The sequence below is a fragment of the Hippopotamus amphibius genome, chromosome 9, assembly GCF_030028045.1.
Source record: "Hippopotamus amphibius kiboko isolate mHipAmp2 chromosome 9, mHipAmp2.hap2, whole genome shotgun sequence".
In the NCBI taxonomy this organism is placed as follows: Eukaryota; Metazoa; Chordata; class Mammalia; order Artiodactyla; family Hippopotamidae; genus Hippopotamus; species Hippopotamus amphibius.
Genome location: NC_080194.1, coordinates 62,659,359 through 62,684,351, shown reverse-complemented (window position 1 = coordinate 62,684,351; position 24,993 = coordinate 62,659,359). Strand labels below are relative to the sequence as shown.

At 38.8% G+C, this 24,993-nt stretch overlaps 1 protein-coding gene across 1 annotated transcript in view; it reads right to left on the bottom strand.

The window, feature by feature from the left end:
• Positions 1–15,579: 15,579 nt before the first annotated feature.
• Positions 15,580–24,993, bottom strand: part of CTSC (cathepsin C) — a 33,927-nt gene continuing 24,513 nt past the window's right edge. Inside the window, exons 5-7 of the mRNA XM_057748480.1 lie at positions 23,892–24,007; positions 18,400–18,531; positions 15,580–16,637 (exon numbers count right to left, since the gene is read on the bottom strand). Of these exons, the coding sequence (XP_057604463.1) occupies positions 16,135–16,637; positions 18,400–18,531; positions 23,892–24,007 (751 nt within the window). The 3' untranslated portion in view covers positions 15,580–16,134. The remainder of the gene's footprint in view (positions 16,638–18,399; positions 18,532–23,891; positions 24,008–24,993) is intronic.

Sequence of the window (24,993 nt, the reverse complement as noted above, 5' to 3'; positions counted from 1 at the left end):
GTCCCTGACACGTACTAAATTAAAAGTCAAGTAAGGATCCAGACACCAAGGACTTTGCATTCTGTGTCAATGTTATAGTTACCATTCATTAAACACTGAGTGTGTGCCAGGCACTTTCTGAACAGATTTGGGTAAATTAGCTTCTGTAATACTCTTGACAAATGTAGGAGGTGGATGCTATCATTATCTCATTTTCCAGGCGAGGAAACTGAAAGTACAGGGCGATGAGTAGATATGTAGAGCCTAGAACTGAAGCTAACCGGTCTGACTTAAGGGTCTGTGCTCCTGACCTCTGCGACGCTGACTCTCAGCTTGAATTTTAACCCAAAGAGAGTGGTAATCTTGTGAAGCTTTTACCCAGCGCAGTTTTAGAAACAACGTGAGACAGATCTGGTTTTTATTAGGATCACTCAGGTGATAAAATAGAGAAATACTTCATCATACAAAGGTTAGCTCTTAGTATTGCTAGTAAAGTGAAGCATAAACTTTACTGTGCAAAAAACAAAAACAAAAGGAAATAGATGAGGCTCAAAATAACCCAGATGAATACCTAACAGCCCTGAAACCATTTGATGATTTTAAAGAGTTCAGAACAAGGTCAACCTACATGCCGATTTTTCAAAAAGCATAGTTTTCCCTCTTTTGTCTCTCGTGAGGCAAAATCTAGCTTAATGGCAAGACTAAGAATTTTTGAGTTACGGATCGCATGTCAAGCCTTGGGATAAAACAGCTTCAGATTCATGAAGAGATCAGTCAGGTCTCCAGCATTTCCAGGATCAGATTGTGAGGGAGCTCCAGAAGGATACGCAAGGACTGATTTAAATTTCTCCAAAGCACAGGCGTGCAGAGGAAGCATCCAGGTGCTGCAAGTTCTACACCTTCACAATTGTAACTGGAGGAAAACCTCATCAACGCAAAATGTTTCATCTTCCTATCAGGCACAGCCCCAGTTTCCATCTGTAAGTTGATGATAAAAACGTCCAGTTTCTCTTGGCAATTGGCCTTTACATCTCAATTTCTCTTCTCTCTCTTTCTCTCACACACACATACACACATGTGCATATATGTACATGTACATATACATGTGTATACATTTAAATACACATCCATGCGTACTTTAGTGATTAATTTTCCTTTGATATACTGTGTAAGTCTGCTCAGGATCTACCTCTATAAGTAGTAGATTCAGAACACTAAGAAATAATAGCCTTTTTATTTCTAGTAACCCTAGTCTGTTTCATAATATTTCAGGCTGTCTTTGCTTTTACAGGACATGAAGGCATTACTGTTCTGGTCACAAGAAAAAAGAAGTCCATATTCTCCCTCCTTGGCAACCAGCCTCTTTTTCAGAGGTGGGGCTGTGATCTGATCACTTCCCCTGCCTACATTTCCAGATGTTATTATGTGGAATATTACAGAACATCTAGATGACCTCTAAATATATCCCAAACCTTTACACTTCGGAATGTCTGTGTAGTAATCACAGCTCAACATGAGGTTATATAGCAATTATTCCCCACAAATTCATTACCACGACCCAGAAATAAAGCATGACTAAGGCACTTCATGCATGTGCGTGAGGCAAGGCAGAGAGATGTATTACCCACGACAAAGGAACTATGGGGATACTAGCATTTTTGCTCTTTATTAAATTCTGTAGTCATGTTTGGAACAAATCATCCCAGGGTATCTTTGATTATCACAAAGACCTGCCTTGTAGAAGGTTCTCCTTCTTTGCCCTTATTTACTAATATCCAGCACAACAAAAGAATTCTGTTTCCGCTTCAAATTCAAGGACATGATATGACAGAGTGATTTTTTAGTTTATTTCACTGTTTCTCTCCAAAACAATAGCTGGATTTAAGCACAGATGAAATTAAACAGTAATTTGAAGATGTATAATTAGTACATGGGACTATTCATATTAATCAACCAACAAATATTTTTTGAGCACCAGCTATGTGACAACAATTGTGTTAAGTATCATCTGAGTTCTATGTTTTCTTAGAATGTAGAAAGTTGTGGAGAATGTTGCTTCCACTCTAATAATGAAACCTAGCTGGATAACATACAAAACCATAAAAGTTTTTTAGTCTATTAGAGAACTGAGGGCACAAATTAACCTTGAACTGAAATGCACAACATGACAAGCCTCCCTGATGAGAGAAAGGAGTTGCCTTTGGCAGGGCAGTAAGAGGAAGAGAAAGCTGCCATACGTAGGAGTAAGAAGAAAGTAGATGGAATTTCAATTAATTTTTAAATTCTGAGGCACAAAAATCTCCACATTTACCCACCGGCTCTTTCTCTTGGGTCTTTACTGAGAGCTCACAAGAAACATTGGGGACAGCTTGATTTTAGACTTTGAAATAGTTAATGTACCTCTGCACATTTACCTTGGATTCTTATGCATTGGATTCTTACAAGAGCCTATGATGGTTTTGTCGTGTGTGTAAATGTTATTTATTTAGCATAGACATTAAAGATAACTTGCTGGAAAAAAAAAAAGAAACACTGGGGACAGAGAAGAGGATATAAAAGAGACTATGGTGCAAGTGTGCATGGCTACGTAGGTCTGATGGTGAAGAAAGACAATTGAGAGAAGGCTTCTGCATCCCAGGCACTGAGATCTGAGAGGTGGCATTCTATCACTGGAGGAAGGGCAGGAGTGCTGCAGGAGATCACCTCTCCTAAGAGATAGGTGCATAGGGTATACCTAAGTCTACAGAAGAGCAAGAAACTGTCCAGCACTCCAGGCCCCATAGTAATTATGAGAAACATCAGTCTACTCCTGGGGAATTTGAAGACTGTCATGCCTAGAATATAACTAAAGCAATAATAAGACCTAGATCACCCAAAGCAGGCAGCTAAGAAGGAACAGGGGGATATACAGCAGATGGGATAAGTAGAAACTAAACAACAAGATAGCAGACTTGGGAGACTTAAATCCAACCATTTCAATACCTATATTAAGTGTAAATGAATTCAATACACTAAGAAAAATTCAAGAATTGTCAGGCTGGATTTTAAAATGACCCAAGTATATATTGTTTACAAGTAGCACATAAAAACACCAAGTTAAATGAAAAATATATAAAATAACGTATTCTTCAAACACTAAACATAGGAAGTTGGATTGACTTCTGATGCAAATGTTGCCCACCTGATAACATGTTGCTATAGGAATCAATCAATCTTTCCCTTTTGACATATCTGTATCCCTGAATAAGACATCTTAAACCTCCATTTCTCAGCTAATGTCATGCTTTATTTGCTACACTTTCTATTTTTCACTGAACAGTATCCATGTATTTTTCTGATTGTTTATTATAAACCTAATGCTATGAAACATCTAAATTCATCAAGTACATCAAAGTCCACAATCTCATTAGGGAAACATAATACAGAAACAGATAATAAGTGTTAAAAGATTTGGTAAGGTATAGATATTTGGAAAAAGATGTCTGACAAAGATGAAAGTAAGACAGACAATTAATTGACGATATCCACAGCCCCGTAATTGGTCTCCATGTTTCCAGTCTTCCCTTCCTCTTAAACTTTCCTTAACAACAAGTGAAAGTATTATCAAAGTAAAGATCTGATTATATTCTTTCCCTGCTCAGAATCTTTTTCCCCAGTGATCCCAACCTCACCAGCAGGTGGGTCTATTTAGTATTAAGATCCATTAAATGTGGAGTGAAACCCAGGCCCAAAGCTGCAGCCTTTCCTCCTCTCCAGAACCTGGAACACTCTCCTAGGTTGTACCCCTCCCTCCAGCCTCCCGCCTGGAGTTCTGGCCCATTTTTCTGGGTCCAGATATCCTGCTTATCTATTATTTCATTGGGTCCTGACACTATGCCTATTTGCTTCATCCAGGCACTAACTGGGAATCTTTTGCCAAAATTTAGAACATGTTACTGCTCCCCTTGGTGCCCAGGAGGCTCCTGCCGCCATGTTCCATCAACTGTCGAAGATGCCCCCTTAAATATCAACGCTGCCTAGACCACATCACCATGGTTCATTGGAATTTATATATTGGACTGTTGCTTCCCTTTATTCCATGCCAACCCACCTCTGAGGTCCTAGATTCTGTTACAAGCATGGGTTTATAATACTGTTCCCTCTGACTTTTAATCAACTTCTAATCTCCCTTCTCCAAGAAAAAGAACAGGTGTGATAAGAAGCAATATGCACAAGATTGAAATAAGCCAGAATTTCAATTATCAAACGGAAAGACAGTGAATTAATGCTGTTGGCTTTTAATGTAGGGTAGACAGGCTATGTTCTTGTCTCAGAACAAAGACCCCATTTGGAGGTCCCAAGGCATTAAATGATATGAGGATATGGCTTAAAGGATGGTGAACTTACAGAGGTGGGGAATCCTGGTTAAAATAAATATCTAGGGAAAAAGAACATGGGTGATCCTAATGTGTGGCACCAGGACATATTTATTTATGGGCACATTTATAGACAACCAAGCCCGAACCTGTTTTATAATAACAGATCAATCATGGGTAGGATAATTACTTTCAAAAATAGTGTAAAAATACTAATGCTAAGGAAAGCATAAATAATTTTCCAAGTCATTATTGGCGAAAAGTGGTGTATAATTTTCTGTCAGGTACAGTTAAAGAGAGAATTACTAACTTTATGCCTGATACTTTGCATTTCAGAAAATAAACATTGAAAAGAATGTGGCAAAATAGAGAGTAAGCTTAAGTCTAAAGCTATGACCTTAAGTACTGGTTCTTACAAATACTGTGAGCCAGGCTTTTGGTCTCATGGAAACTCAGTGGGTTTTTTGGTTTGTTTTTGTTTTTTTAATAAATTTATTTATTTATTTATTTATTTATTTATTTATTTATTGGCTGTGTTGGGTCTTCATTGCTGCATGCAGGCTTTCTCTAGTTGCAGAGAATGGGGGCTATTCTCTGTTGCGGTGCACAGGCTTCTGATTGCAGTAGCTTCTCTTGTTGCAGAGCACAGGCTCTAGGCATGTGGGCTTTAGTAGTTGTGGCATGTGGGTTCAATAGTTGTGGCTCACGGGATCTAGAGCGCAGGCTCTGTAGTTGTAGCACATGGCTCAGTAGCTCCGAGGCATGTGGGATCTTCCCGGACCAGGGCTCGAACCCATGTCCCCTCCATTGGCAGGCAGATTCTTAACCACTGTGCCACCAGGGAAGCCCAAAATCTAAGTTTTTATACCTGTAAAATAGACTGTTAAAACCTATCCTATTGCAGGGATTATTTTGAAGAACAATATAAACAGTAGACTTCCATTCAAAAGGTTGTTATTTTGTCTAATATTATGGCCATTTGGACAGGCACGGTAATTCAATCAGGTTAACACAATGTTTCACTTTTGACATGTAAATGGTCATTAAGTGTTTTAAATCCTTTTTTAACACAGGAGATCGGAAGATCAGCTTTCAAGTCCAGAGTTTTGGGCAGAGACCAAGATAATCCAGCTGCCAGCTACAAAGTACTGCAGCAAGTGCCAGAAACACTACTCATTTTTCCATGGGAAAATATTTCTGCCAAACCAAGTCTTTGGGGTTTTTATAGTTCTTTCCCATATGTCCCTATGAAAATGTTATTTTTCATATCTCATTTTTGAATGGGGCTGTCAGGATAACAAGTATCAACTGTTTCCCAGGCCTGGGAAATTGATGCCGTTAAACTGAACTTACAGAAGAGGAGTATTTTAGAGAATCCTGTGAGTTATGTCTGGAGGGTATGGACAGCACAAATTAAAATAAGCACAGGTGTCTGGCCTCGAGTTTACAGTTGGCACATCAGGTCTGCTTCTGCATAGATAGCTCCCAGACAAACATTCCAGAACCGGCATCAGCGCCTTCTGGGGACAACAATTAGGAACATATTTAACAACCAATCACGTTATAACTGATTAGGAAATGCCATTTTCACTCTCAGTCATCCCCACCCCATGGCCAGAGTAGAAAAAGAGGCAGGTTTGTTAAAAGCAGACAACATTGCTGAATTTCCAAGCAACCAGGATCGAATATGGTCTGGGGAGAAATTCAGAGTTCTGATCTGATATGCACAGGTCCTTGCCTTTTTCAAGATTGTACAGGAACATCATTTTTCCTGTTCTTATATTATCATCCTGTGGGCTAGCAGAGACTCTGAGAGATTGAAATGTTGGAATAAACAGGTCTGAGTTTCTGAGAACTGTTATGAAACTTTTAATAAATGAAAATGCCTGGGTAGTTATATGGTTAGACTTTGTTATTTGATAGAAAATACCTTCAAGGAATTCAGGCTTCCATAAAAATAATGCTTTAAAGAAATATTGATGGCAGTTACTATAAACAGACACACCTGTTTTGACTTTACATTTCCCATGTTTGAAACACCACACTAAGCCACTTGCATCCTACTTAGGAGTTTCAGATAGAAAACTGTTTTCCTCACAATATTTGTCACTCAACTTCCATGTACTCCCATCAGCCAAGAAAATTTTGCTGAGTTTAAATTTCTGTAGTCTGCATTATAAAAACTACAGGTTTATTGAATTTGCATTTTTATACTACTAGCCTGTCCACCTGGAAATACTCGTGAGCTATGGGACGCCATTAAAGATTTTAAGCAGAAATATGACATTGTCCACATTGCTGAGGTGAGGATTGGAAGAGAGCATGGCTGGAAGTAGAGAGGTATGCTAAGGGAATATAGCAGTGACACGTTACAGATTATGATAGCTTAAGGTTGATGTGCGAAGAGACAGATTTAATAGGTAGTTGGAAATTAGAACTGGTAGGATGTCCCAACTAACTGAATGTTGTGGGTGAGGAAGAAGAGTAAATCAATGATAATACCTAGCTTTCTGATTTTGGAAACTTGGTAAATGAGGGTGCCAGTAACTAAAAGGATAGAAATTAGCTTGCTTTGGGGATGGGAAAAAGATGATGTATTCGGATTTGTACATTTTGCACTGGCTAATGAGACATGTACCATAATTTTAAACCCTAGTGGGAAGTGAGATATCTGGTTTAAAGTTATGGTAGGCGTCTTTATGATGGCCCCAGTGATCTCCGTCTCCTGGGATTCAAGCATTCTGTAATACTCTTTCCTTGAGTAATTTGCTTCTGACCAATAGAATATGGGAACATTGAGGAGATACCTCTTCTATGAATAGGTTACAAAGATTGTGAATCCTATCTTGCTAGTACACCCCTCTATTGCTATCATAGCTTGCACACTTAGATGAACAACCATCTTATTGGAGAAGCCCATGTGGCAAGGCACCGAGGGTGGTCTCTGGTCAATAGACAGTAAGGAACTGAGGTCTTTAATCCAAGAACCTCCAAGGAACTGAAGGGAGTGAATACTGAATACTGCCTACTAGAGGAGTGAGCCTTCCCCAGGTGAGCCTTCAGGTGAGACTGCAGACAATAGGCTGACACCTTGATAGCAGCCTTGTGAGAGGCCACGAAGCACAGAATCCAGTGAGACTGCACCTGGATTCCAGACCCACAGCAGTTGTAAGATAATAAATGTGTGTTGGTTTAAACTACTGTGGAATATTACTCAGCCGTAAAAAGGAATGAACTTGAGTTATTTGTAGTGAGATGGATGGACATAGAGTCTATCATACAGAGCAAAGTAAGCCAGAAAGAGAAAATAAACTACTGAGTCTTTGGGTTATGAGTTATGCTGCAACTAGATAACTAATACATGAGCTCTGGAGATACAGGATAGATTTAGGATTCATCAGCACATAGATGATATGTATTGACTGTGAAAAAGCTCAACTTGAGATAATATGTAGTGACGGAGAAAAGAGAATTGTTTAGAGGCTGGAGGAATCGTAAAATTAAGGAATGGGTGGAGCACCAGGAGCCTGAAAAGGGAACTGCAAAGAAATCGTTAGAGATCTGAAAGCTGAGAGGGGCAAGGCTAAGGAAGGCATGACTGAATATCAAATGCTGAGATAAAGACAGAAGACTGCTTCTAGTAACAAGGTGTTTTTTTGCTTACCTTGACGTGAACAACTTCAAGGAAGTGACCTGGTGGAAGTTAGATTTCATTAGATTAAGGAGAAAACACAAAGCGAGAAGGTGAAAAAAAAAAAAAAAAAAAAGCTTCCTTGAAGAAGCTTAGCTGTTAAAAGAAGGAAAGAATAATGTGATATTTGCTGTAGGGTGAAAAGTTGGTGGCTTTTTTATGAGGAGAAACTTGCATATATTTATGTGATGAGGGCTTCTTGGCCATGCAAATTTTGATTACATTTTCTGTTATTTATAACATAGCTGTTATAACAAAACCAATAAAGGAAATAACGTTAGCCATTCATAATCCCTCTGCCCTTTGAAGGTGCTTACATGTCCATTTCCATTTTATGTAACAAAACACAGTATTATTTTTCTAGGTACTATAACATAAACATTTCTTAATGTTGTTATATTGGTGGCACAGTTATTTTTAATACTGTATAATATATTGTCAAGCTTGTGTACTATAAATGACCTATTTCCTATTTCTTGGATCTCTAGGTTGTTTCCAACTTTTTAAAACTGTAAATAATGTTGTGATTAATCATGCAAAGTTGCTCCAAAACAAAAACAGAGAGGCTCCCCCTAAGAGATGTTTTCTGGAGGCTTGCCAAAGCCAGCACTCTTCATGCTAAAGGGCTCTGAGCTAAATTCAATAAAAATTTATGCAAAAATTGCAGAAGCCAATTTATTTTTTTATTATCCCAAACTTCAAAAGCTCAATAGGTAGGCAGTTCAAATATACAGAAATAAATCCTTGAGTGCACAGAGTAACTTTAAACTTTCTGCGAACCCAAATGTGTTCTGTGAACCATCCTGCATTGATGTCTTTTCTACCAACATCCCAAGGTACATGGAATACTGCAGAGAAGCCCTCAGTCATCTTTCTTCTTTAATTAATTAATTAATTTTATATTGGAAAGAAGTTACTGTCCTTATCACTCCAAGTAAAAGAATCCACTCTCCCATGGAGGACTGAAAGTACCACCAGAAAATATCTTCCATTTGAGGTTAGAGTTATTGTCGCAAATCTGCTAAATATTAGGTTTGCCAAATCCTTCCTGAAAATAGCTATCACATTTCTGGTGAGACACTTGTTGAAATGAAAAGCTTTCCCTGCTTTTGCAGTGGTCAGCAGAGATACAACATGTTTAAGATAGAGTATGTCATTCCTTTCTCACCGTTCCTCTCCTGGCTTAACCTCTGTCTCTGAGACCACCCTTCTTTTATTTATCCTGGTTTAAGATGCTGAAGGCATCTTTCTCTCGGGGCTTGAGCAAGTATAATAGTTACCTACAAGAGGACAAAGAAAAATAAAACGGACCAGGACCTGAAAAATCAACACACCACGAGGAATTACACAGGAAGGACATCTTGAGGGAGGAAGTATAGAGTACTTAAGAGCTGTGATTCTACAACCTAGAGACCTGGGTTCAAATCCCAGTAAAATGCTCTTTGTAAGCAAAAATAACACAAACTATCTTCTTTTTATCCTTATCTTGATCAAATGTTTGGTGGGTTGGAATATTGTGTTCATCTTCTACGGCAGAATTTTCTCACACACAAGGGCCTCTCATTATTATTCTACCTTCCCATTTGCCTCCCTCCTCCTTTTTTAAAATAAGGATTCATCCAATTTCTGATCCATCAATGAGACCCATCCTTATTATAAAACTACGTATTTAATAAGTTTCTATGGGAACGTATTGTATCAGTGGGCTCCTACTGGGTGGGGCCTACTGCAGAATGGGCTCAGCCTGTCGTCTTGAAACTGAGGGACAGTGCCCTTGTCTTGTCTAGCAACCTCAATTTGACCCCACTCCCTGGGCCTTGCCTGTCTTTTACTAAGCCTCTTGATTCTTCAAATTTCAGCTCAAGTTCTGCAAGCTTCTGAGATAACTTTAGCCCTCAGAATTCTCTCCCTCCTCCAGTCTATCACATATATTTGGTGGTGGGGAAGAAAGTGTAAAGGAGTTGGCATGTTACAGTGCAGACTTTTTCAACCTTGGCACTGTTGACATTTGGGGCTGGATAATTCTTCGTTGTGGAATGCATCTCCTCCCCCAGTGTGACAACCCAAATGTCTACAAACATTGCCCGATATCCCACGAGGGACAAAAATCACTTCTGGTGGAGCACTACTGTTGAAGCATGATTCCCATGTATCAGGTGATGCACTGGACTCTGTACAAACTTTATTCACAGCCACATCCTACTTTTCTACCTTTATCTTCTTTTTGCTTCAGTTTACTCACTTATTTCTAACTTGTTTTGTACTGCATCTTTATCTTTGTAAACCTTTTTTTCTTTTTTCTTTTTTTACAGAACAGGTCATATGTAAACATGCATGGTTTCTTGGAAACCTTGCCACAACCCTTGAATGTAGACATTGGCATCACGTTTTTAAAAAAATTGTTTGTTTGTTTGTTTGTTTTTAAGGGTGAGGGAGCAGCAGGGAATGCTTAAATTCAGAGGTCAACTTCAGATGCTCAAAATCCATAGACAAACCCCGGCCGCCACTTGCCTCCCAGCACACACACCTCGCACCGGCAGCGTCGGTGTCTCCAGCCCTGGCTCTGGCCGCACTGCCCTTGGCATCACCTTTTAACAAGTGAACACTAAAGACTAGACATCTATGTTAAACAACTGGACTAAGGTCTAAATAACAAATATTGGAGGAGCAAAGATTGTCTGATGCCAGTGTCCATGATATCTTTAGGACTATTTTGTTTACTTTCTCTCCGTAGACCCATCCTTGTTACTCTGCAAAATTTTAGTTTGCAGAACTGGGATTCTGTCTACCGTCTCTTGGGAATACTGTGCATTTCTTATGGTGGCATAGAAATAGTTATATAAAGGGAAAACAGGCTTTACTTTTAGCTCTCCAGAAACCCCACAAATGAGAGAATGAGGGGTATAAAAATCTGATACTAAAAGCATTCATTTTCTATCATTTATCTTATACTTCACTTGAAACTATTCAATACTTTTGAAGCTGCAGAAAATACATTACAGGAAAAAAACAAATCATCTCAATGATTACTTTAATGCACAGCCATAGCTTCCTGGCATTTCCCTTATTTCCTCAGGGGAAGGCTCTTTCTCCAACTTATTTCGTTTCGATTGATTGCTAGGATTTCAATCTCTTTAGAACTTTTGCATTAGAGAAAGAAACAAGTCTGCTTTCTTCCCCCTCAACATGGGGAGTTTGGAGTTTATCACAGTCTTTCCTTATTTAATTACCTATAGAATTGAATTTCAAAAAACAAATTGCTTTTTAAGACAGCAAGTTCAAAATCAAAGTATATCAGCACTGCATCCTCAAAATCAGAAAAGTAGAGGTTAAATTTCTTCTGCTAGCTCTTCAAAAGCATGTGGGGAAAAGGGATCTTAATAAATGGACTTCTGAAAGGAAAAAAGAAGACACCAACAAAGGCATGTGTTGCATGATCTGTCCAAGAGCTAGTTTATCTCCTGCAATTTTGGTTTGCTATCATCAAGAGGACTTTGTGCAGTGCAGCCATATGTCTGCTGAGATTTCAATTATTTTACAGTCCAGGCGATTTTAGGCAAATCCACTTTTAATCAGAACTACTGTTCAATGAGGTCAGTATTTTACAGCTAATGAAACTAACAGCAAACCAACCCACAACCAACCTACAATTTCAAGTCCATGTACTTCCCATCAGAGCTGAAGAATTTGTTATGTCTAAAGCTCTCCTGTCTTGGTCAGGAAGTTTCTACTTAAATGTAAGCCAAAAATAAGTCTTTATTACAGCTAAGAAATATAAATATTAATATCACCATATTTAGAGGAAAACTGTTAGATTGAACTTCCCAAAACACCATGCATCGATTAGAGGGCTTAGAGCACTTGCCACCAAGAGTTCAGAATAGGATTTCTGAGAACTGGGAAGGATCTTAGAAATGATTTTACAGAATGAGGTCAGGTTGTCTCATAACATTTATATTTCTTTCTCCATTTTTCTTAATTGGGAGGCAGCAGGTACAGTAGAAAGTTCTTGACACACTGGGGTCTAGATTTATCTTTAATAGCTGGAACCCCAGGCATGTTATTTCACCTCACTAAACCCATTTTTATTTTAATGACAGAGGTTGGGTAGATGACCTTCCAGCTCTATTCTTATGTGACTCTGTTATGCTTATCCTAATAGGAAAATCCTGATTAGCAAAATCAAATTGTTACAACATAAGCTTAACCTTTAGTCTTTTTTGCTCCAGAGTTACTTGCTCTCAGCTGGGGCCTGATTTTCATCTCTGCTGTAGTCATCTAAACCTGATCACCTCTCACACTTACTCTTTCCACACAGGCAGCAGCAGAGGCAGTGATGTGGTGGGTGATAGAAAAACCTCTGTACCAGAGAATCAAAATCGTCTCCCTAATTCATAAAGCTTTCGAAGATTTTTCTCTGTGGGTTTCTTTGTGCCATGTTCCTCTCTTGGTTCTTTTCTGCCTTTAAAAAAAGTCTCCGAAGCCCCTCCTGTACCCTCTTAGAGCAGACTAGAGCTTGTTGATTAATAGAATATATCTTAGCTGCTTCCTCATAGCAAAAGATTATTTTACAACTTGAATTGGGAAAAAGATGACTCAAACAGTAACTAATACTTATATATTCCTTACTGTATTCCACGCACTTGTTGTACGTACTTTCCATATATGGAGGTGTTTAATCCTCAGAGCTCTGGGAAGCAGATACATATATCCTTTACCATCCAAATCTACTCAGTTCCGGAGGTCAGTGGTTAGAAGTCAGGGTTCAGTGAGCAAGTTTGAGTGACCAGGAAACTTCATTATCTGAATTTACATTAGTTGACCCCCTCAGGATGGGGTAAAGTCTTACTTTGATTAAGCAAATAAATGTCATTCAAAAGGGCAAACCCATTTGTTTCCTTTATTTTAACAGCAAGAGTTTAGGGAGAGTTCAGACAGTGATAGATATTTATCCCATTATCCCCATTTTACAGATAAGGAAATGGAAGCATAGGTAAGTTAAGTAAATTGCCCAAGGTCTCATGGCTTGTGTAGCAAGGGGAGAAATCTTTCCCAGGCACTAAGGCACCAGGGTCAGGACCATGCTTGTGCTAGATGGCCCAGCTAAATTTGTGGCCAGTGGTATTATCCATACACATTACCATTGTAGCTTTTCTAGGAATATCTTTGGGGAGGTTAGCCAGAGTATCCAACCCATTTTTTTTTCCAGAGCTCATTTTCTCAACAGACTTTGATGATTATGTTGTTAGCACCAATACAAACAAGTCTTAGATAATGACACTTGCTACTTCTTGTACAGCTTAACAGTCAACTAGGTGGCTTGAGGAACCATGATGTTCTTCAGTCAACATCTTGAATGAATTTCACCACTGTGGATGAAATGGCAATCTTTTTCTTGCAGAGCAATAGGATAAGCAGACCTCCCACAGCAGAAAAATGCAAGTTGAAGGGCAGTGTAACTTGAGCTCTCTGGGCAATCCTGCTTGCACCTCTGAAAACAGGGCCTTTTCAAACCATTGCTTGTCCTCGACTAATCATGCTTGTAAGACCCGCTTCCCATTGCCAGTTACGTTAACACCTATTTAGTCCTTCAGTATTTCCTAAAGTATTTAGTGAATGATATGAGCAACAATTTTCCCTCAGAGCTCAGCCAGGGCCCTCATGAAATTGTCCAAACGCATGGGGGCTCTTCACCTTCAGGACTTGCTCTCACATGTGTCAGCTGACGGCTGTCCAAGTAAAAACCAGAGGATGAGCGCCTACTTACAGGGTAAAGAAAACCTTAGCTACGAAAAGGACAGGTAGTATCTTTATAAATTTTAGTGGAAAATAAATTCCTGCTTGATTTCAAAGTTTATTCACACTTTCATGTAGCAAAAAGGCTAGGCATAAGGCAGGGTTATTACATTCCATGTAGGCTGGTGCAGCCGCTATGGAGAACAGTATGGAGGTGCCTTAAAACACTCAAAATGGAACTACCATATGACCCAGCAGTCCCACTCCTGGGCATATATCCAGAGGAAACCATAGTCCAAAAAGAAACATGTACCACAATATTCATCACAGCACAATTTACAATAGCCAGGACATGGAAGCAACCTAAATGCCCATCAACAGATGAATGCATAAAGAAGATGTGGCACATATATACAATGGAATATTACTCAGCCATAAAAAGGAATGAAATGGAGTTATCTGTAGTGAGGTGGATGGACCTAGAGTCTGTCATACAGAACGAAGTAAGCCAGAAAGAGAAAAACAAATACCATATGCTAACTCATATATACGGAATCTTAAAAAAGAAAAAGGTACTGATAAACCCAGTGGCAGGGCAAGAATAAAGTTGGAGATGTAGAGAACGGACTTGACGGGGGAAGGGGCAAAGGCGAAGCTGGGACGAAGTGAGAGAGTGACATATATATACAACCAAATGTAAAATAGATAGCTAGTGGGAAGTTGCGGCATAACATAGGGAGATCAATTTGATGATGGGTGATGACTTAGAGGACTGGGATAGGGAGGGTGGGAGGGAGTCGTGGGAGGGAGGGCATATGGAAATATATGTATAAATACTGCTGATTCACTTTGGTGTACAGGAAAAAACTGGCACAACAGTGTAAAGTAATTAGATTCCAATAAAGGGCTTAAAAAATAATTATTATTACATTCTATCAGTGACAGTAACAAAGAAAATACACCTCCTTGGAGGCCTTCCAGATAAGGACTCTGGCTATGCCTTCCATTCAGAGTGTCTACTTCTTTGCCATCATGTGGTAAAAAGGTCACAGGTATGTGGCCATAGTACTAGTAGGCCCAGGAAGCCACAGTCTAAATACAAGGCAAACTCCTGGAATAACACTTCAGTTTAAGAGTAAAAATGTCATTGTCGTGAACTGCAACACAAAAAGTACATGTGGTTTAAGATAAAACTCTGAGACTTAATGTGTCAATGTGAAATTCCAACTATGCACCTAGTGTCCCTGGTGATTTTGGATACTCTGGTGGAAAGTGTAGAGGTTCAGTGTCTAAGGCACTCAAGGAGAATCAGACTTAGAAAATCTAGGTTCTAATCAAGATTCTTCATTTACCAGCTGTGTGATCTTGGATGAGTCACTAGCCCCCTGTATAAGTCTTGGTTTCTCTTTCTGGTTAGGAGGAACTTAGTCTGCATGATCTCTAGGGTCCCTTTCAGCTCTAAAAGGCTTGTGGTTCTTGTTTATGGTTTAGAGCTCTGATAATCTGCCTAATCTATCATTCCTAATGGAACCTATCTGTTTACTCAGCGTGGAGGTTTCCTATCTCTGTGAAACATCCCTTGGAGATTCCAAAGATCTGACCAGAACTAAACTGCTAATATTCCACTAATTAGGCTATTACTGCTCAACCAATGAAGGCTAACCAATACTTTCAAATGCAAGATATACCATAAGAAGGTTTAACCAATATCCAGACTCTTATCAAAACTCCTGTTTCTTTTCTTTAGAATCTCTGGCTCATCAAATATCCAGGAGATAATTTCAGGGTTCACCAGACATTAACTGAGTGTACCCTCTATTGTAAATGTTCATAATTGTGCTGTTTTTAGTTGAAATACCCTGAAATAATTTTCCTTTTTAAAGTACTTACATAAGTGAGACAAGTAAATACAACTGAAGGAGTCAAGAGTACAAATTCTCTTAAGCACATACATAAATTCCATAATACGTATCACTTGAATAGTTACAAAATTTTTTTTTAAATTTAATAATCACTGCCATATTTTCTCATGATTTTTACAATTTAAAAATAAGCCTGTGTGTTCACACTGATTTTTAAAAATACAGCATCTGTTTGAATCACAAATGATTAGCAAAATTCATTACTTCATAGTTCACCATTATTCATAAAAACCTCATTTAACTGAGCACTCAGAAAAAAGCAGGCTGGTGTTCGATGGGAAAGTATATTAAAATCAAGGGCAGTTTTAATTTTAAAGGCACAAATCTCCATAGGAATCTATTTGTAATTGTTTGAAATAGCAGTAGCAATAGTGTAAAAGTCTCCAGTCCGTGAATGCCAGTTTCCTTTCATGACGGATGGTGGTCGGTATGAAATGCTGAGAGGTACACCCTACAATTTAGGAATCGGTGTGGCCGCCAGTGCTATGCTTTCAATTGCACACTCATCGGTTCCTCTGCGGATCCGGAAGTAACCATCCTCACCCCAGGCAGTGCCCCAGCTGTTTTTAACAATCCAGTAATCCAGTCCAGAGGCCAAGTCAGTGCCATAGCCCACCAGCAGGACAGCGTGATTGGTCAGCTCAAAAGGGTTGAAAGGGTCTCTCAGACCAGTGTGGTGGTAGATCCCCTCGTGGTAGTGGAGGAAGTCATCGTAGACTTCAAAGGCAACTGACATGGGCCCATTATGGACCAGCTCAAGCTTCATGAGGGCTTCATTGCAGCCCCCATAGAAACCTCCCACGTAGTGGTACTCGGAGGAGTAGTAACGGAAGCAGTCCTCTTTCAGTTTGCATGGAGAATCTGTGCCTGTGTAGGGGAAGCAGGCCTCCTCCACCAGCCCAAAATCTTGGGCATACTTTCCTGCAATGAGGTATGGGAAGCCACCTGCACAGCCTGAGGAAGAACACACAGAGTTATTACCCTCTATTAGGAAGGGGTACAAGAGAAACTGTCCCATTGCATATTGTTTTTTTCTACTCCATTAATTATTCTTTATTTTTTAATTTTTTTATTCTTTTTCCATTAATTATTCTTTATGTCACCCCTAGAAGTTGTCCTTAGCTTAAATACCACCTCATTCATCCATCCATCAGCCATCTAGCTAACCATTCTCTCATCCCCGTGTACTTGACAGACATTTATTTGGCACCTGATGCGGAAGGTAGCTTCATGGTTAAGTGGGAGGCTCTGAAGCCTGACTATGTAGGTTCAAATCCAAAACTGTGTTAGGAATTTAATTTCTCTGTACCTCTGTTTACTTATCTGTAAAATATGGATAGCAATAGCATCTTCCCTGTAGGATTAATTACTTCATGTAAAAGCAATAAAAGTTCGCTATTATTACCATTATTAGTCAGATACTTTCTCAAGAAAGTCTTCTCTGACCACCTCTTGCAGAAAAGTCTAAATCAGGTCCCCATATCCTTCCTCCAGTCCTAGATATTACAGGCATATCTCAGAGACACTGCAGGTTCAGTTCCAGACCACCACAATAAGGCAAAGATCACAATAAAGAAAATCACACAAATGTTCTGACTTCCCAGTGTATATAAAAGTTATGTTCACAGTCTACTGTAGCCTGTTAAGTGTGCATTTTGTCTAAAAAACAATATACACATCTTATTTTAAAAATTCTTTATTGCTAAAGAAAAATGCTAACCATCACCAGAGCATTCAGGGAGTCATAATCTTTTCGCTGGGTGGAGGGCTGGAAATACTTTGAGAATTACCAAAAGGTAACAAAGAGACACAAAGTGAGCAAATGCTGTTGGAAAAATGGCACTGATAGACTTGCTTGATGCAGGCTGCCACAAACCTTCAATTTGTAAAAAAAAAAAAAAAGCCACACTGTATCTGAGAAGCTCAATAAAATGAGGTATGCCTGTATACACATCTGTAACCCTTTTTCTTCACTGTTCTTATAATTATTTAATTTCTGTTTTCCTCACTTAACTGTAAGCTTCATGAAGGTAAGGACTCTCTTGATACTTCAGAGTCCCCAGGGCCCTTGGTCACAATGTCGGTGTTCAATAAGTATTTCAGAAAGAATGAAAGGCTCACCGACAAATAGTCATTCACCAGCAGTTTCACTGGTGAACGGAGAAACTTTTAGTGGCCAAATCTGGGGTTGACAGCAGAAAACTTTAAAATGAGAATGTTTCTCCCTGAATCAACAGCAGCTGGTCTTTCTACACATCTCATGTATAGCCTGTTCTGAAAGCCTAAGTACAAAATTTTAAATCCTTCTAGAGAGAAACCAGGGTTCATGTGATTTTAATAAGAATTAGGTTTCAGAGTGAGAGCTTATTTGGAACTGAAACTCCTGCTTACGAGCTGGGTGGCCTTCAAAATACTGTAGAACAACTTCATGTCTGTTCCTTGTCTATAAATAGGATAATAGTTACGCTTTCAGGGTTTGAGCACTGTTGGGTAATGCATGTAAGAGGCTCCCAAGAGCCAGTGCTCATTCAAAATATAGCAATTATCGACATGCTGCTGGATGGTGCAGTGGATTCCACGAGAAACCACTCAATAATAAGCGATAGGACCAGAACTTGCACCCAGGTTTTCTGACAGCAGACATTGTGCTCTTTCTACTATCCCAACAATGGCAAACTACACACGGGGAAAACAGTGCCTGAAATACAGCACGTACCTTGAGCATACTGGCTACAAGACACAACCTCCTGAGGACTGAGGATCGGGGTCTGGGTATTGTTGGTTAGTATACGGATTCTTGCCTCCATCATCCCCATAGAAGCAAACGAGTAGCAGCTTCCACAAGACCCTGGTGATGGAAAAGAAAGACATATTAACCCAGGAGACCTTTGATGCACTCAAAAAGAATCACAGAAAGCCTGAGTGTGTGACACACACTTATATATTTACATTGAGTGTTGCTGCTTTTGTTCACAAGGATCAGCAAAATGAAGAAGATTTAATCAATAAATGCTATTGACCTTACAGGCAAACATTAAGATTTCAGTTTTTTCACCAAAAGGCAAACATTACTATATGGGGCTTTCCTTGAGAATATTTTGGGAGGAAAAAAAAAAAGAAGAAGAAGAAAACTCCTAACTTCTGCAAAGCATTTGACAGTATTCTTAATAATGAAGAAATGATTTATGCCTGCAACATTCTGAGCCATCAGGTTTGAGAGAAAATTATGGAGGGATACATGAGCTGAGCTTTTAAGTATCTCCAGAGAAGCATTTTCTAAAGCAACTCGTTGGGTAGAATTAACCCTAAGAATGGCTCAGGTATGGGTGTATTACAGTAGAGAGCTGGATTCAACCAAGGTCAAGGAGACAAAATACAACAAAGTCAAAGAAGGTATGAGAGAAATTGTAATGACAGATATGGTATTTAAGGTGGCCAATAAGGAAGTAAAGATATAAGGCAGATGGAGGTAGTGAAATGGAAAATAAATTGAAAAGTCGCTGGATGGAGGTAGGGGAGAAGGAAAAAGAAAACAGCTTTATTTAATACCTGAATGCTCTGGCAAGGACACAATAAATTTACTTAAGAAGCCTATGTTAGGAATATAGTTGCTGCTTCAAGAGAAGAAAAAATATTGTGTTATGAGCTAATTTATATAAAAATATTATTTTTTATCTGTTTCTTCGATATGTGTGAGTAGAAGAAATAAATCCATAGAATAAAATATGGCATGTATGTAACAAAACTGGGATTTCCACTTGTTACATTTCTAGAAAAAAGTGAATATAATTTTAATATATCTATTATGATATAGCCTCTTTCACCTCTGCCACTGATACAAATTCTACATGGAGATATGCTTGTACCAAATCCAAGACATTTGGATTAAATGAAGTTGATATGTTATTCAATTTACTATTAGTTACCAAATTATTTGAATGGTAAGCACTCCCTTATGCACATAAAATAAGATGAATGAATAGATAATATTACATTCTAAAGAACTCATCCTACATAAAGAGAATGCTGCCTTTGTTCTCTTTAATAAGTCTGAATTTAGTAAGTCAGTGACCGTCTTCCTCAGAAAAGTATTAAGAAGAACATTATACATTAAAAATATGAGGGGCACTGTTTTTCTCTTCTCCAGGTAACTGTTCATTCCTGTCCCTCCCTGAGTATAAAGAAAAGCCAGGATGCTCTATGCTCAGCCTCCAACATTCTAAAGTCTCCTTGAATTACGTAATACTGTTTTCCTCAAACTAAATTGTGAATTTCCTTGAGTGTTTACAGGAAATCTGTTTTCTTCAGCGTAATGCCTGATGCAATGAAGGAACTCAGTACATCTTTGTAGAAAGAAGAGTCAAATTATGAACAAGTGGATACATATTTACATCCAGGAAAGAAGGTTATTTCAATGGCAACACTTAATATTTACTTTTAGTCTATTAGAGCCCTATCACCCTTTAACTGACTGCTACAATTTTGGGATGGTTCCCAAAATTCTCCCCATAAACAGATTTATCCATACTGCTTTCGCTACTGAGGGATCACCTCAATTATGAGGATTAGAAGAGAAATATTTGGAAGGGGGCCTTGCAATTCATCCAGTGCACAACCTACTCACTTGGTAATACATACACAGAGATTCAAAAACCAGCACTGACCTGTCCAAAGTCACAAAACTAAAGGATGTCAGGTGCTAGCATCTAAATATCTCCTAATGCAGAGTACTTTTTCCATTTATAGATCTCTATCTACTTCAAAGAATTTTCACATTTCCTTTCCCTGTCTTCTAGTTACTAGATAGACCAAAATTAACGAATAGATTTTGTTTTCAAAACCACCCAAATGATAGTATCCTTAGGACTCTTCTTTCAAATGATGTCAAAGAACCAGATGAGTGACCATAAACAACTAAGGCCAGTGTTCCTTTCTTGAGACATCAGGGTCTTTCAATAAATAACATCACAAGAGTCTAGAAATGGCCCCAACTTGGCCATTTAGCATTCTTGGCCCGTGGCAGCCACAGAAATAATCTCTCTTGCTATTAACTATTAAACCCTCATCATCTGACCACCCAGCATGGCAGGAGGGACAGGCCACATGTACATTCAAGAGCTCAGAATGTGCTTTGTTAACAGAGAAATCACAGGAATGAGAAAAGGAGATAACCTGCCTCAAGTCCTTGATGTTCCCAGAAGGTCAGCTGCCAAGGTAATTAAAGCCAGGATTCTTTTTTCCCCTTCCCTCCCACCCTGTCCCTCAGCTATGTGACTCTGGGCAAGTCACTTGACCTTTCTGGCATTTCTTTTCAGCTTGTGTGTAAAAGGAATAGGGTGGAGCGATTTAAGGCCCCTGCCTTCCAGTTTTAGTATAAACAGTAGTTAGAACAAGACTTCAATGACCTAGATTTTAAAGTTAGGAGAACCCTCTGCATTTCCTAATTAATGTGACCTGAAGGACACTCCCCTTCTCTCTTGAAGATACAATAATAAATAAAGACAGCGCAGCTGGGAGAACAGAGAAAGTCCATCCCTTCCAACTTCCTAGCTCTCTTGCCCCTCACACATCAAAGTAAATCTTAGCTATGTGGCTAGTACTTAGAGACCTTAGCAAGCGGAAAGGAAGAACTTGCCCATCCACCCTCCGTATTTTTGTTCCCATTAACCTTGATTTGCTCTCTGGATGGAGAAAAGTTGTAAATTCCCTTAACTGTGGGTAATTTTGAATTCTAGGTTATATAGAACACTGGTGTATTTCAATTAGTGGAAATTTCCAAGTAGCCCAGTTAGTGGGAAGAGAAAATAATTTTTCTGAGCCTAAAGTACAGAAAACCAAGAGGAAGTCAAAAGAGGAACCACCAAGTACATTATTTTCTCAGACACTTGACAAGATACTACAGATGAGGGATCAATTTAAAATCAATTAATCTTTCAAAGCCCTCTGTTTTTAAATTGCCCATGTCTGTATAAACTGTATTTATAACACTCAAAGAATATGGAATACCAGAGATGACAATAGCTTTTACCAAGCTACGAGAAAATCACGGTCAAAGGATCTGGCTCTAGAAAGTCTAATTTCCTTCCCCTGAATTATTATCTCATCACTATTCAATCATATGTTTTGGGAAGTGAGTAGAACTAAACATTTCTTTCAACCTTCTCCTAATGAATTTTAAAAATGCCCTATTAAAGCAGTTATCATATTGTATTTTAATGTTTTGCTTGCAGGTCTTGCTAAACTGTAGTCTCTAGGATGAGGACCATGTCATATTAGTCTTTATATCCTTAGCCATTAAACAGAAATTCCTAGCATGTTAGATACTCTATAAACACTGCAACACAGTGGAAACAATCATGTGCCGAGCCCTCAATAATCAACACCTGGCATGCAGTATTTAATTCTCTTCCATAAGGATAGGAAACCTATTTGATGACAGAATAAATTTTAATCCTCTCTTAACATCAAATTGTTAATTGATTTTCCATTCATTTCTCAATTACCTTCAGATTTCTCTCATTTCCAATCCCCTCTTGCCAGAGAAGCCGTCCCCAGAAAAGAAAAGGTAGGGATGAGTTTCAGGACCCGCACTTTCTCTAGAGGCAAAGAGTCCCAGAATAAATGGTACAAAGGAAAGACAAAGAGATGAGACCTCTGGTGTCAGATGAGGGACAGGAACCCTGCTGCTCTAAGACCTGCTCAAAGCTCCATACATTCAGAACACTTTGTAAGAATTCAGTGAGGATGAATTGAAGGGTTGGTGGTGAATGCTGAGAAGTGAGAGAGGCTGATTATCACTGAACTTTCAGGAAAGGGGAAGGACACTTTATTTTTGGGTGTTGTTAATTTATAATTCTCTCAGGAGACACTAATCAGACTGTTTCCGGACAGCAAATACTACACCCACCTTATAGTAACAAATCAGTCATGTGCACTATAATTATCTTCAAAATGAGCTTCGAAGTAACAAAACCTGAGTCATATAAATGACTGGCCAATCACTGTTGGCTAAAATTTAAGCTAAGATAATTTGCTATCAAGTGCCATTAGAGGAAAAGTTATTAAAGCTACTCAATTCTGAAAACAACTGAAAAATGCAATTATAGTGATAATTCTGGTAAACCTGGGCTCTGCCTCCAGGCCACCATTCAGGAAGGTGAGTTAATACTTACCGTTATGTGTTATATCCTGATGTAAAGTTAATGGAAAGGTCCTTACACAGCCCAGAAAATCTACTTTACCAGAAAAAAATGTAACCATTCATTTTCTGTGCTCCTATAGTAATTAAAGACTAAATGATGGGGGAGGGAGACGGGGGTAGAGTGGGTGGACAAGTAGTAAAGAAGGATTCCAGCCTCAAGAAGATATGGTATATATACACAATGGAATGTTACTCAACCATAAGAAAAGAATGAAATAAGGCCATGGATGGACTTAGAGACTATCATACTAAGTAAATCAGAGAAAGACAAATATATGATATCACTTACACATAGAATCTAAAGAAATGATACAAATGAACTTATTTACAAAACAGAAAGACTCACAGAGGTAGAAAACAAACTTATGGTTACCAAAGGGGAATGGGGCAGGGGGAGGGATAAATTAGGAGTTTGAGATTAACAGACACACATTACTATACATAAAACTGATAAACAAGGACCTACTGTGTAGCATAGGGAACTATATTCAATATCTTGTAATAGACTATAATGGAAAAGAATCTGGAAAAGAATATATATATAAACTGAATCACTTTGCTGTACACCTGAAACTAATACAACATTGTAAATCAACTATACTTCAATTAAAAAAAAGATTCTAGCAAATCACTTGCAGAAGGAAGACAGGAAGACCAATTTTAGTTGCATGCAGTTCCTTGTTTCTACACAAGTCTCTGTGACTAGGAGGACAAATGAGTTTGGCTTATATATCACTCTGATTTCATTAGCTACCTGGAACATATACTGAGAAGGATACTGAAGAAATGCTGAGCTCAGCTGGAGGGATTATCTATTACCCAAGTCTGTCATGGATACAAAAGGAAGAAGGGAGTATTCACTGGCTACATAGTTTCCATTTCTTTACTAAAGTGGATCATACCTATTTCATCTCCCTATCCCCAGAATCTGAGAGCCTGGCACATAGTAAATGTTCAATAAATATTTCAGAATGAATTAATTAAAAAAAAATCAGACTTTTTCTTACCTTGGTTTCGAACAGGGGTAACAAAATTGGTACCACGAACATTTCTCCAGTCCCAGGATACCGGCAGATGCATAAGCTTTTTCTGTATTTCAGCAGTTATTGGTGCAGGTTTGGGCCTAGGATGGAAATAGACATTTGACATCAATATATATTCTTTCCTTTGAGGATGATTCCCTAACCTCTAATTCCATGATTTCAACCACCTGGCTGGCTAGGATGTAGATTCAGACCCAAAGAGCATTGGTCCATCAGTGTTTCAATGTGTCTATTATACAAAAATGTGTCTATTATACAGTGTGTCAATTATACAACTAAGTTGTATAAATTACCCATTTCTTTTTCAGGAGCTAGTAATTTTCCCATGTGAAACAATATTGGTGTTGTATATTGCTGTTGCTATTTTTAGTAGGCCTAATTAGCTGCATTCTCTTACTTTTAACAGATTTTGCCCAAGAAAGTAGAGGTGGGAAATTAAAGATGGCCTGCATAAGATTTAAAGAAAACAGAGGAATTACTGATGTTTAACTCTGGTGATGGTGGCGATGGTAGCTGTAAAAGAAGTGAAGGACAGAAATAAAAGATCTAAGCAGGACTGGGCAAACTAGCTCCATCAACAGATGAAAGACACAATGATGGCTACAAATGGCTTCACCACTTACCAGCTTGTGACATTTCATCAAAGAACTTAGCATCACAAAGCTATAATCACCTCCTATTGAGACGGGTATAATCATGCCCACCTCAAAGGACTGTTATGAAAATTCAATGTCATGATTAACGAGTGCTTGAAACATTGCCTTGTCTCTGATAAGTCCTTAGTAAGTTATTAAGCTGTTATGACCACCAGCACCACCACGAGCACCACCACCATGCACGTCATTAAGACTGAATGTGCTGCTGATACTTTTAAAGCAGGCAATGGAAGTGTTAACCCTTTCTTCCCTTCAGCGTGTAAGGCAGTGTTCACCACCAATGCACACACGGGTGAAACGAAAGCCACGTAGCAACTGAAGCTGAGTGGTGTGCAAATGAAGACAGGGAAAGGGGAGTTAGGGAGATGCAGAAGTGAGAATTATTGATACAAACATCACAGGCACACTAT